At 27.9% G+C, this 14671-nt stretch overlaps 2 protein-coding genes across 2 annotated transcripts; one reads left to right on the forward strand and one right to left on the reverse strand.

The window, feature by feature from the left end:
• The first annotated feature begins 4214 nt into the window (after positions 1-4214).
• LOC114193068 (EG45-like domain containing protein) lies at positions 4215-5458 on the forward strand. Its single transcript, XM_028082768.1, has 3 exons — positions 4215-4389; positions 5004-5283; positions 5391-5458. Exons 1-3 carry the CDS (start codon positions 4281-4283, stop codon positions 5395-5397), a joined length of 396 nt encoding a protein of 131 aa, XP_027938569.1. The 5' UTR covers positions 4215-4280; the 3' UTR covers positions 5398-5458.
• Positions 5459-8159: 2701 nt separating this feature from the next.
• On the reverse strand, positions 8160-12911 carry LOC114195506 (cucumisin-like). The gene is made up of 10 exons (XM_028086000.1): positions 12681-12911; positions 12475-12569; positions 12122-12213; positions 11791-12025; positions 11122-11644; positions 10925-11028; positions 10620-10841; positions 9365-9476; positions 9056-9269; positions 8160-8756 (listed from the first exon to the last, which is right to left on the reverse strand). The coding sequence occupies exons 1-10, from the start codon at positions 12762-12764 to the stop codon at positions 8230-8232; spliced, it is 2208 nt and encodes a 735-aa protein (XP_027941801.1). The 5' UTR covers positions 12765-12911; the 3' UTR covers positions 8160-8229.
• Between the last annotated feature and the right edge of the window lie 1760 nt (positions 12912-14671).

Here is a 14671-nt window from a genome sequence, read left to right on the forward strand (position 1 = left end):
CATTTTGGTTCTCTTATTTTTTTTCAGTTCAATTTGGTTTTCTAATTTCTTTAAAAAATGTTCAATTTGATTATTTCCGTTAAGTTGACATTAATGTCAAATGTCATTTTGAGAAATTTTCATTTCTTTTAAGTTTTTTAAAAAAATTAAAGTACCACGTATCAATTCGTAATTTTTTTTCTATTTTTTAATTTCTTTTAATTAAAAAATATTTTCACGTGATAGGTCATGGTTGTACCACGTGTTAGCCTAACAATGATTATTTGCAATTTAGTCCCCTATTTAAAATTTTGATTCAATTTAGTCTCCTTTTTTTTTAAAATGATTCAATTTTGTCCTTTTCAATTTGAGACTAAAATAATAATTAAGCTTAATTACAACTTATATGTAAATGTTAAAAACTCTTAAGAATTTATACATATCAAATTACTCGACCTAAATATTCAAATTATTTTTGTTTTTTACATGTATAAAAAAATTAAAGCGTAAGAAATAAAATAACATGAGTATTTAGGGAGTGATTTGATGTATAAATGATAAAATTATTTTAATATAAATTTATAAATTATAATTAAGCTTAATTACTAATTTAGTTACAGTTTTAAAATCGTTGAAAACAAAATTGAATTAATTTAAAAAATAGGTGATTAAATTAAATCAATTGTAAACCAACTAAATTAAAAATAATTATGGTTAGTGTGACACGTGTACCAACCATGACTTGTAATTAGTATAATAGTATAACTTGTAATTTTCAATTAGATATTATCTTCTTTAACTTTAAATACCTTTTTGGTCCTCATTTTCGTAGTGTTTGTTGCGGATGGTCCTCATTTTCATAGAATTTTTAAAATGGTCCTCATTTTTACCGAATGTTTAGAATGGTCCTCATTTTCGCAATTCGTGTTTTATTTGGTGTAACGTCGTTTAAATCATTAATGGAACATCGTACAGGTGGCACGTTTGTATTAGGGTGTGTTACGTGTACTGTAAATTAACGTTAATTTTTTAATTTAGGGGAAATTTAGCAAATAGGGAAATTTTTTTATCTTCGTCTTTCTTGAGTTCAGATTTGCAGAGGAAGCAGCTAATACTTGTCATTTCATCATTGGATTGCAGTTGTACTCTTCATTTCAATTTTTTAGTTAATCATCATCAACGAGGTTAGTGGGTTCAGGGTTTTCTGGGTTGTGTTTGCTCGTGGGTTAGGGTTTTCGTAATTCTATTTTTGGGTTTGTTTGTCTTTCGATTGTTGTGATGTTCTGCATGGTTTCTAAATTACTTTCATGATTTTGTGTAGTTTGTGTCTGTAGGTGGGTTCAGTGGGGTATTATTTTAGTTGGTTTGTTTGTCGGTTGTCGATGTTGGTGTAATGGTTCCCATTATTTTATTTGTAATTGATTGTAGCACTGGTTCCTCAAAGTAGGCTTAATAATACATCTTTTTTATCTGTTTAATTTACTTTAGAGAAGATTGCAGCAATACCAATCGGGAATGGAGGAACAAGATTGTCAAAACTCACCAACTGCCCAAACATTCCCTACCAAAACCCTAACTCACTTATTTATCCTCAAATATATAATTAAGCCACCTGTACAGTACACATAATACACCCTAATACAAATCGTGCCACATGTACAATGCTCTGAACGGCCTTACAGAAAAGGACCAAACTAAACCTTCAGTAAAAATGATGACCATTTTAAACTTTTTGTGAAAATGAGGACCATTCGCAACATACACTACGAAAATGAGGACAAAAAAGGTATTTAAACCTTCATATTTTATTAAGCTATAAATTATAAGTTTTTCTTTTCATTTTTTTTGTCAAATATCCATATCTCATTTCATCATATTTCTTAATAATTATAATAATAATAATAATAATATAATAATAATAAAGATAATGATAGTTGATAATAATAATAATAATAATTATATAATAGTTATAATAATAAAAATTATAACTGATAATAATAATATAATAACTGATCATTAAAACAATAATAATAACTATAACAACTATAATAATTATAACAATTAATAACATAATTATAACTATAATAATTGTAGTAGTTAATAACATAATTATAGTTATAATTATAATTACAGTTATAATAACAATAACTATTATTATAATAATTATAGTTATTAATAACTATTTAAATAATTATAATTTTTAATAATTATTATTATTATTGTTGTTGTTATAATCATAATAATAATATAATAATTAAAATAATTATAATTAATAATAATAATAGTAGTAATAATTATTGTTTGATAATAATAATAATAATAATTATTATTATTATTATAATTTTTGATAATAATATAACTTTTTTTGGAATAATAATTTTTTAAATTAGGTATGATGGTAGGAATATATTATACGTGACACTTTTCTTGATTATTTAAGTTGGTAGAGATACTTTTGTCATTTTAATAATAGTTGAAGGTAAAATTACAAAAAGAATTAATGGAATTGACATGTGTTAAATAAATAAAATGGATATTTTAAATATTTCAATAGGGTATTACCTTTTTATTTTAGTAGATTTAGTCATGTAATGGGATTCCTAGCTATTTAATTAAGGCACGTGCATTCTAAATAAGAGTCCGGCGGCCACATGCAGGAACCGTGGAAAGGCACAATTCCAACATAATTGAAAGAAAAACAAAGAAATGGAATAATGTAGTCTCATAGAGTAAATTTTCAATTGTTATTTACCAAACTTTCAATTAGGATTCTAACAAAATAAATAAATAAATATGAATGGAGAAGCACCAATATTAAGGAATCTTAAATTTCATTTCGTTTTCTGAAGTCTTAAAAATAATAGTAATTAGAAATTTGTAATTATACTCATTTGTTACTGTACCAACTATATAAAGTGTACATACCCTGCCAATAAAGAGTTTTTAAAACCATTAAAACTCGACAGTTTCACAATGAGAATTTAAGTCTTTTGTTTCTTCTCTTTTATGGGTGATTATTTGTCATTGATTTCATATGCTTCATAAACAAATACTTCACACAAACATTATAAAAAGGAGTTCGACGAGGGCAATTTACTACTTTCTATCATAGCTTTTTTTTCCTTTCTTATTGGTTTGAACGTTGAAGAATTATATGCAAATAGATTTTTCTCGTCAACATCAACGTGTTGCAAAGCCATTTTGTGGATCTTGTTACCTGCCCTACAAATACCAAATCAATAAAATTATCAAGAAACCACTTTATAACTAATGGGCGCTATCCTCTCACAAGTGTTTAACTATTTTTTAAATATGCATAATATTATATTAGTAATGTACAAATATAATAAATGTATTAGATACAACAAATATATTTAATATATCGATAAACTTATTTTAAAAATAATATGATACGATTACACAATATGAGAATGAAAAATATATAATAATTCTTAAAAATACAACAAATATATAATTGTTATTGTGCGAATTCAAATTAAAATATTGTTAGTTAATGTTAGTGATCAATTTATAAAATAATTTATAATAGAAACTATTTTAGTTAACAATTTAAAGATCAATTATAATTTTTTGAACTATTTTAGTTGTCAATAATGTTTAGTTTATAAACTGATTATAAACTAATCACTGACTACTTATTTTTTGTCATTAAAATTTGTCATTATTCAAAGATTTTTTTGTAGTCTAATATGACTTTATAAATTAGATACTTCGTTGATAAGTATCAATAAAGTATCTTAAAATATCGGATACGGATACATGTCGAATATGGTTACGTGATCCAAATTGAAGTATATATATATATATATATATATATATATATATATATATATATATATATATATATATATATATATATATATATATATATATATATATATATATATATATATATATCATGGTTAGTAAGTGATGATGTTATTAAATTAATATACAAAATAAATTTATATTTATTAAAAATCAAGTAAAATAAATACAGACAAGATAAGAAAATAACCGTTGATGAATAAAAAAACATAAAAAAATAAACACTTTTATAAAAATATGTAAATATAATTATTAAATCTTTTAAACTTTAACAAATAATAATACTATAAGGAGCAAAATTAAAATTATGAAAAGTAAACACAAAAAAACACTATTTCTCTTTATGAAGTGTCAAGAAACTGCTATAAAAGGGTACCGATATCACCCATTTGATGCAGAACAGAACACATTCTCGGACTACTTGGGAAAAGATTGAAGTTCACATTACCAAGTACCACAATCAATTCTGTAACATGACGAACAAAATGAGTGCAGTGTTTGTGATGGGATTTGTCTTCTTAAGCCTTATCTCAATTACATCTGCTATCTCTGGAACTGCAACTAACTACAAAGTTTACAAACGTAAGTAGCAGCCACTATTCGTTATGCATTCTGCATAATTCATTCATTCTGTCATATAAAATGCATCTTAACCATGAACTTCTGTATAAGTATCAAGAAAAAAAAAAATTACTCTTGAAACTTCACTTTGCAGTATAAAATGCATCTTAACCATGAACTTCTGTATAAGTATCAAGAAAAAAAAAATTACTCTTGAAACTTCACTTTGCAGCATTATTTTTTTCATATGGATGGTCATTAAGAGATTGTGATTCTGTATAGTGTTAGGTTTTTAAGGAGAAGTATCACTAAAAAGAACAAATACTAATGAGATCTGAGTCCAACTACATAAAACATTTGTACCACTCTTAACCCAAAATCTTAAAACAATAAATTTATGGATCTTTATTCTTATATAGTACTCTACTTTCTCATTTTTAATCAATGTGAGACTCAGACTCACACTTGAATTCCTAACATCTGGCCACTTGATTTCTGTCACGTAACAATTGATGTCATCCGCAACATTCAGATCAAGATCACTCAATTGTTAATAAGAATTGAATTCAGAACCTCTCTCAACTTCCCTTCCAACTCTTACCATTAGATGAATCTTAGAACTCCTCACTTTGCAGCTTCTGCATGCTACGGCAATCAAGACGAGGGAACGATGATAGCTGCTGCAAGCGACGCAATGTATGCGAACGGGGCTGCATGTGGCCAAATGTATAAGATCTCGTGCACAGGTGCCACCAACCAAGGTGTGCCTCAGCCATGTAAGGGTGGCAGTGTTACTGTGAAGATTGTTGATCGTTGTCCTTCCCCAGGTTGCCAAGCCACCATTGATCTCTCTCAAGAAGCTTTCTCTGCAATCGCTGACCTCAATGCTGGAAAAATTCAAATTGAATACAACAGGTAATTGATTACATCTTAAGTGATTTGCATCTCCTTGTGTTAATCTTGTTTATTTATGCATACTACTAAATAACTTTGTTTCTTTATCTTTTGTTAATTATGTTCAGGGTGTAACACTCCTTCAAGATCGAGATCAATAAACGTGCAATTGCAGGAATTGACATTATCACCGAATAAATTTGAATATTATATATATATATATATATATATATATATATATATATATATATATATATATATATATATATATATATATGGATGGGAATAACTTGCATCAATATGAGATGTACATTCCGTGATGGAAAATAAAACGTATTCCATTGCAGTTGTTGTATCAATAAGGTAGTATCAAAATATTGTTTCGGTGATCATGAAAGTATCTATCGTCGTATTCAGTTTTTTATATTTCAATATTAATTAATGGTTTAAATACATATTTGGTCCCTATTTTTGTCAAAATTATTCAATTTGGTTCATATTTTCGTTATTTGTTCAATTTAGTCCTTATTTTGGTAAAATCGCATTCCATCGAGTCCTTTTGACAAACAGAGTTAAAATTCTTAACGGCACAGTGATACAATGTAACTGTTTGGGTTACGTGTCAATTGTTTGAATACGTGATGGCACACGTTGCCACAGTGTTTCATTAAAAAAAATTGGGAAAAAAAGGTTGAATAAAGTAAAATGTTAAAACATAATAAAGTGAAAAAAATAATTAAAACGACGAGAGCAATCAGTTGAGGGTTTACGGCAACGAGAAGCGAGAACTGAAATTGAGCAATCAATTGAAGAATTAAAATTGTGCATTAGAGAGGTCGAGAGCATTCAAGAGGTCGAGAGATGGGGAAAAATTAGGGTTCGTGAGAAAGGGGAAAACTAGGGTTTTTGGGTGCATCATTAAAGATAACATCAGTTAGGATTCGTGAAAACGTGGTGGGAGAGTGATTTGCAAGTGAAGCTTCGACATTGCGCTTCGAGATTGCGCTTGGAGGTCGGCATTCGAGATCGAAGCGTCAAGATTCTTCCCCAACTGGATTGGCCACAGTTTTGCTTCAAACCTCTCAAACCCTAAATTCTTTCCTCAAATCAATTTCACTAGCTTTTAACCTTACAACGGGCATAAAATTTCACTGTGTCAACGTCACTGCCAAAAGATTGACACGTAACCCAACCCAAACAGTTACACTGTGTCGTTAAGAATTTTAACTCTATTTGCCAAAAGGACTCGATTGAATGCGATTTTACCAAAATGAGGATCAAATTGAACAAATAACGAAAATAGGAACCAAATTGAATAATTTTGACAAAAATAGGGACCAAATGTGTATTTAAGCCTTAATTAATTAAATTTTATAAAATAATTAAAAAAATAAAAAATAAAATTATCAAAACAATGTATTATATTTTTTTTAATATCAAATATTTATATTAAATATTAAATAAATAATTTATATTATTGAATAGTTAAATCGAGATTAAATATTATCCTGTAAAAATTAATAAACAATAAATAAGAATATTAAAAAGAGTAAAAGTACTACAAAACTAAAGATTAAGAGTAACACACACTAGCTCTTTTACTTTTTTAATATTTTTATTTATTGTTTATTAATTTTTAATACACATAAGACGATTTAATAGATTATGAATATTTTAATTATTTAAATAATATTTTAATAATTAAAAAAAAAGAATGAATGTTAGGATAAATTAAAATGGATATGTACATCCTCTTTCTATACCTAATTAAAAATTTCGAATATTATTCGATATACATATCCATACTCAATTAATAGAAAAATTTTCTAAAAAACAAAACAAAAGCAAGTTTAGTCAATATTCACGATAGCATATTTATTTGTCATCCCTTTACTTAAATAACTACACCAATGTATTATGAAGCATATGATATTGTATGTGACATCAATTGTCTCGTGAAATATGCTAAATATATGTTTAATGATTTTTTGACTACTAAATTTTGATAACTTTCTCTTACAATTTTAGGTGTCATCATCTAAGTGGTTTTTCATTTCACCTTTTTCTCATTCTCAATATTTCAAAACCACTTACAAGATGACACCTCATGTTATAAGAGAAATTGTCAAAATTTAGTAGTCAAAATATTATTATTCTACATCTTATATATTTTATCGACTACTATAGTTCACGGGATACATTTTGCACGAAAAAAACAACCAGTAATTTTCTACAGAAATAATTGAATACATTACCAATTTTAAGTTATTAAATGTATTTATTCTTTTATTTATAAATATTTATAGATAATGTTTCATTTTTCATTTTATCAATATAATTACAAAACATTAATATTATATATATATATATATATATATATATATATATATATATATATATATATATATATATATATATATATATATATATATTGCATCCTTATACGTTCTTTGTAATGCATTTATTATTTTTTTGAGAGTTGAATTCTAATGCTCTTGTCTTTTACCACATAAAAGAACATAGAGAAAATTAGAACCCCCGTTTTGTGTTCATTTTTGCCTTTATGAAATTAACACACGTTTAATTGAACTTTAATATACAAAAAACATAGACAAGCATGCTTCAAAATACGATTTCAACGTAAGATATAGGTTGATATAAAAATCGTGTTTTCTAAAACGCGATTTTTTTCATCGTGTTTCCAAACACGATTTTTTTAGTGTTTTCACTTATTCTTTGGTTATTCTTGTAACTTTCTTCAAATTTATTCTTATTGATAATTTAAAAAACAAAATAACACCAATGTCTTTTTTAAAAAAAAAAAAAACTTGTTTCAACGCAATAACCAAATTTAATAATGTGCTTATTTGCATTGATTTTTCTTCATGAACTTAGAATTAACCAAATTTAACATCATTAAACTTTTATTTCAAATGATTCCATCTTATTTCACGCACTTAGAATCGATCAACCTACGATCCCATACACTACAATTGGGCTTCTAACTTGATGATTTCCATCATCCCAAATCAGAGAAGCAGAGAGTATTGCCACATTAATTCTCCCTTGAATTATCACATAAAATGACTTTTTCTGGCCAATAGATGTGAAGGAAAGAGTCCTGGGTTTCACTTGAATATTTAACAAAGATGGAGCAATTACTCTGGCTTTGTACGTAGATGTTTTGGATCCCACGTTTGTAACGGTTCTTCGATAAGCACTACTAAAATCTGAGCCATTTACAAAGAGAGAAAATGATGGAAGGTTTAATTCATACACAGCTTTCTTGCTTGCTTGTCCTTTGCAACTACTGTGATCTTCAGTTAGGACTCGAAGCTGTTTATCTGTGAACCCTTCTCCACACAAGAACTTAACATAATCTGCTTCATTAATATCATACACTAAACCAGGATTTGCGGCCTTAGCAGGATTAATAAGCCCAGCTCCGTATGCAAATTCTGCTTCAGGGTTAAGAGTACGACTCATTGGTGTAGCTGTCAATAGTGTGCAAAAGAGTTGGTCAATTTCACTAACTAAAGAAAATCATACTCTTTGTATAATTCATTACATATCACACGTATGTTTGGTTCGGCGTTAGAGAATTGATTTAGCAACTGAATCAATTATCAAACGCAGAAGTAACAATGAGTTGTTTCTCTTTCGACGTGAATTTTTAACCTTATAATGGATTTTGAAAATCAAACACATATTGATTCTTAGAAAATCAATTCTAACCGATTTTACATCATTTTGATACAGAATTATGTGATATTTATAGTAGCAAAGTGATTACCGGTGGTCATCAATGCAGACTTGATCATGGCAGGAGACCAATTGGGGTGAAATGATTTGACATATGCAGCTGCTGCAGTGGCATGTGGGCAAGCCATTGAAGTGCCTGAGATTACATTATATTGTACTTTTCTTTTGTCACCTTTAACATCTGAAATAGGGTCAATTGGAGACCATGCAGCTATAACTTCAACTCCAGGAGCAGCAATGTCAGGCTACAATATCAGTTATTAGTTCCAATGAGAAAATGATATTGGAAAATATGTTAGATTGATAGTATATATATAGCATACAATATGTAAGGTTATACCTTTAGAGTATTTGGTGTGATTGGATTTGGACCTCTTGAGGAGAATGAAGCTATGAAAGGAATTAGTCCATCGTTTACTTCTTCACTCTTAAATATTGTTGCTGTTGCATTTCTAGTAATTGGTAGAACAATAAATGAGAAAAGGTTTTAATTCAGTAAATTTTAAAAATTATTTTGAATCAGTGCTGTTGCATTTCCTTCAATTAAAGTATATATCTGCATTTTTTTTATCTAATCAATGAGAGAAAGAAACTTGTCTTGCTTTTTATGTATGTTTTTTATTTTTTTTGAGTTCAAAAACCTTTATAGGGAGGATTAACTGAGTTTCAGAAACTTGTCTGTTAATCTCCAAACACATTACAAAAAGTCAGGTTGAACCTTTTTTCTTGAAAGAAAAAAGTTAGGAAGGATTAACTGAGAGAAATGGGAATTGTCAAGGAAGATTCCACCAAAAAAAGAGAAAGAATAATGTATCATTAGGTTTCATATTTTACATCTTTAACAACTAAAGCATCTCGAGTGGATAACCTATGAACTCTTTTTGTTGGATTATCCAAAACTTTGGATGTAGTGAAAACCCAATTTAAAAGTAAAATTTCAACTAAAATATTTGATAATATGATAATTTTCTATTTAGTATTATATTTATCATTCACTTTTTGAAAACAATAAAAGTATGTACACAAAAGTCTATAGATTCCTCACATCTAGATATATACATTTTAAGTATAAAATTAATATATGGTTTGATAGCAGATGAAATAATATGTCTAACAAATAACAAATTTTATTATAATAGATTCTAATAATAACTTTGATACGATGTTAAGAAATAAATTTTAAATTTAATTCAATTTTATAAAATTAATTTGTAAAGTAAAGTTGACATCCATTTATATATTTTAAGTTGTTCTTGTATTTAATCCATGTGGGATTTCTAATAATTTTAGGAGAGAAAAGTGTATGTGTTGTGTGTGACATGTTAGTGAGAAATATATAGTTGAGATGATAATAATACAGGGAAGACAAAAGTGGATACAATCATTGTTAGCATAGAAAAGTATATGGCTGTGGCATGAGGTTAATTAGTGACAAATATATTTATGGTCACAATGCATTATCTCAAAAACATAAAGGGTTGAGTTTATGTGTGTCGGTAAGACTACTTTATCTTACTCCATCGGAGAAACTCTTGGAGTAGGCTTAAATTTATTTTCCAAAAGAAAAATAAAATAAAACATATGTAGAATAATACCTGTTTGACTTCAAATAAGAATGTATGAGTCTTTGATCCCACTGAGTAATCTCCAAAGCAGGCAATGCATATGCTCCAGGCAAATCTTTAGGGTAATTATTTCCAAATATAACACCAGCTGCCCCAGATAAAAACCCTACATCTTCAGAACTCTGAATGCTTTCACACAGAACAATCTTTCCCTTTACTGAATGTTTATCCAAAGAGTCCTTTTCGCAAAACCTGACCAACAACCAACGTATCGAATAAAAATCCAATTTTTTCCATTTTCCTTAAAAAACTTAGAATTCATCTGTTGATTATACCTGGATGTCGAGCTGTTATGTCCACCAGCAACGTTAGGTACATCCCCACCATACACAAGTGGATACGCTTTTCCCTTAAGATCAAATGTGTTGATCGAAACCCCCTGAACATATATAAAAATACTCACTCATCAATAAAACTGAAGCATTTATTTGAATATTTCGAGTTAAGATCAATTTAAATACAGAAATGATACCTCATAAACCGCGCCAGTGCCCAACTTCACCTTGGTGATAATCTTTCTGTCGAAAGCGCTAGCAGCCACAGAGAGTAACCAAGGTGGATAATTTGTCATCGAGTAAAGACCAGGACCCAAATTATTGGCAGAATTTGAGGTTAGTATCCCTTTTTTCATTGCATGAAAACTTCCTATGTTATTTGAATCTTGGAAATACGGAATGTGGACTATTCCTCCGAGTCCTGTTGAAATAGAAATAACGTCTACTCCATCACTAATAGCTTCATCAAATGCTGCAAGCGTGTCAGCATCGCCACAACTCCCTGTCTTCCAACATACTTTGTACATGGCGATTCGGGCAGATGGCACTCCCCCACGGGCAGTTCCCGAGGCTAACCCAAATACACTCACTGAGTTAACCGAGTTTCCGGCAACTGTGGATGAACAATGCGATCCATGACCTTCTGCATCTCTTGGAGATATTATATCATCTTTTGCAAACTCGTTCTCCAGATTGAAGTACTTTGCGCCAATTATTTTGCTGCATAAAAGTATTGACTCTCTTTAATAAAGAATCTACCTTTTACCAAGTAAACATATCTAATTACTCTACGCCGGAATATTCAAGTCGGAATATGAGATTGTAGTGAAAGTGGAGAAAAAATAGTAAAAAATGAGTCTTTTTACTTGTTGCAGGTAAAGTTATGACATGAGCCTTTCCATTTGGCTGGTGGAGGACCAAACCCTTTGTCACTGAAGCTTTCAGACTCGGGCCAAATACCACTGTCTATGACTCCCACAATTATGTCACTCTCCGAGGTTTCTCTGTTAACATTCTGGGGAAAATTTAAGAAGTTCCACGACCTTGTTGTGTGAAGACGATTCTTGCCGTTTGGGAAAACAGAGACAACGTTCTCCATTTCTGTTGCAATTCCAAAGTAACAGTATTCTGTGATTTATCTTCCATGAACATATTAATCATGAATTTTAGAGGGGTAGAAAGGAGATTATATATCACCTGCCATTCTCTTAGCCTCCTCTTCTGTTAACTTCATCACGAACGCATTAAAGTTCTTGTAGCTGTGGATTACAGCTTCGGGTTTGAAATCGCTGGAAGCAAACATGTTTGAGAATAGTTAATTATTAATCTTTCCGTTTATTACCAACAAAATCAATCTAACTCTATTTATTGCAGTGAAGTTACTTTGTTCAGTAGCAAAGATAATTAAACTGTGCTATTTTCAGAACCTGCGAACTAAGGTTCCGACAGAAATTCCATGTTAATGTTGGAAGTTATTATTGGAGCAGGAGTTGTCATGAACGAGAATATGATCATCAAACATGGATTAGAAAATAGACATAATGTTGAACCTGCCAAGGACTTTTTGAGCCATGGTGGAATGAAGAGAAGGTACGGAAGTGAGGTCCACGCCCTTAGGGTGATCACCCATGTAGACAATGTAAGTCTGTGCGGAGAAAAAAGATATATATCATATTAAAGGAGTTGAAATTCATGCACCATTATCGTCTAAACAAGGTAGATAGATACTAAAACAAAGATATAAGAGGATATTTGCCTTCCTATCATTGTTGGAATGTGCATGTTCAATAATTGTGATGCAGAGAAGAATGAAAAGAAGGCATAGCCTTAAAGAGACCATGTTTGTGACTCCTATGAGATGAAATGCGTATGTTCCAGCAAAGAGTATTTATGGTAGAGGAAAGTGAAGTAGTATTGGGTCATGGCTACTTTAACAAAAATCCAATACACACTGGGCACACTTCATTTCACTCGTGAAACATTCCCACCACTATTTTACCAACCATTGTGATGTTTACTTTAATGACATGTACATTTTGTTAGTGGGAAAAGATAGATAGCACCAAATGAAAGAGAAAACTTTTTTTTTTTTAAGAAAAAATATATGATATATATTTTTAAAATTAAAATATGAGAGAAAATTTTGACGTGATTTGAAAAGAAGAAATTTTTAAAATTTGTCAAAGTATTAGAATCATAATCTTTATAAGTGTTGATGAGTGAATATAAATAATAATATGAAAAAAAATGTTAAGGATGAAATTTAAAATTAAATATTTATAACAATTAAAAACATACTAAGTTTATAAATACTAGGAACTTGTTTACATAAAAGAATATGTAATTGTAAAGATAAATGAAAGTAGTTTTATTAGTTATTTTAAAATTGTTTGTGATTAAATAATATAAATAGAAGTTATATTTAACCACAGTGCTCCTCTTTCAAAAGTACATTTTTCGTCAACGAGTGTGTGATTCTATGCTATAAGAGGGATGAATGCATCATGTTGGTGCGGAATGATAAATTAAATGTATAAAGTAAAATTAATAATTAATATACATAAGAAAAGTTTGTGTTTCTTATACTTTCGATAAAGAAAATGCACGTTTTGTATGTGGAATACACATACCCATGAAAGAGTGTTGTGAATAGTGTTATAGAAGGTACAAGATGTTTATATTATATAGTCCAGACAGACTGGCATGTCTGCCGTACGGGGCACAGGATTTTAAAAATTTAAAAGTATAGCATATTTTAAATTAATTTGAAATTATGAAAGTATGACTATATTTAATACAAATATTTTATTTATAGAATTAAATAATTATTTTATAATAAAAATTTATTTAAGTTATTTATATATTTTTAACAAAATATATTATATATAATTATTTTATATAATATTAGTGAAAACACATGTTCGCAATTTTTAAATTTTATATAAATTTGAGTTAAAATTAATAAAAAAATATATAATTGTTAAAATTAAGAAAAATAAAATATGTATAGAAAATATTTTTTTTTAAATAATTGTTAATGAGAAAAAAGTATTTAGAATAACGGTTAAAAATAAATTATTTATAAAATAATTAATTTTTAAAATATTAATTAAAAATAAAATTGAAATAATAAAATGTATTTAAAAAAAAGAATATCACTTTTTATATTGTTATAAATATTAAGATTAAGTTAATTAAAATTAAGAAATTAAATATAAAATAAAAGAAAATACTGAATAGACGATGTAAAGAAATATAATAGTAGATTTTTTAATAATAAACATAATGAATAATATAGAAATTGTTGAGTAGACCATATTAAAATATAAAAATTAGATAATACAAAAAATGTAAAAAATAAACGATATAAAACTAGAAATGATATAATGTGAATATAAATTTAAATAATATATTCTTTAAATAAATAAATGTTAGATTATACAAATAAAATATAAATAGTAAATTATCGAAAACTATAAAATATAGAATGAAATATAGACCATACAGAAAAAATATAAAAAAGTAGACTTTGCAAAAATACAAACGTTAAACATACGGTGAACTCCTCTATTGATGTCGTTTCTCACATTTTTTGGATTTTAAATTTTAAATTTAAACCTTGTTATCATATTTTTATAATTTAAAATTTAAAATTCAAACTTTATTACTTTACATTTTAAATTTTAAATTTGGCAATATATATTTTTAATTTAAAAAAAAATTATTGAAATTGAAATTATTAATGAT

The sequence above is a fragment of the Vigna unguiculata genome, chromosome 8 (genome assembly GCF_004118075.2).
Source record: "Vigna unguiculata cultivar IT97K-499-35 chromosome 8, ASM411807v1, whole genome shotgun sequence".
Lineage (NCBI taxonomy): Eukaryota > Viridiplantae > Streptophyta > Magnoliopsida > Fabales > Fabaceae > Vigna > Vigna unguiculata.

What these genes read in the sequence shown, in the direction of transcription:
- LOC114195506 (XM_028086000.1), bottom strand. Translation starts at nt 12,764, where the DNA reads ATGGTCTCTTTAAGGCTATGCCTTCTTTTCATTCTTCTCTGCATCACA. An exon ending in GCTCAAAAAGTCCTTGGCAG is followed by an intron (nt 12,214 to 12,474) that starts GTTCAACATTAT and finishes GTTTGCTTCCAG; the next exon opens with CGATTTCAAACCCGAAGCTG. An exon ending in TCACACCAAATACTCTAAAG is followed by an intron (nt 9,270 to 9,364) that starts GTATAACCTTAC and finishes CTGATATTGTAG; the next exon opens with CCTGACATTGCTGCTCCTGG.
- LOC114193068 (XM_028082768.1), top strand. Translation starts at nt 4,281, where the DNA reads ATGACGAACAAAATGAGTGCAGTGTTTGTGATGGGATTTGTCTTCTTA. An exon ending in TAACTACAAAGTTTACAAAC is followed by an intron (nt 4,390 to 5,003) that starts GTAAGTAGCAGC and finishes CTCACTTTGCAG; the next exon opens with CTTCTGCATGCTACGGCAAT.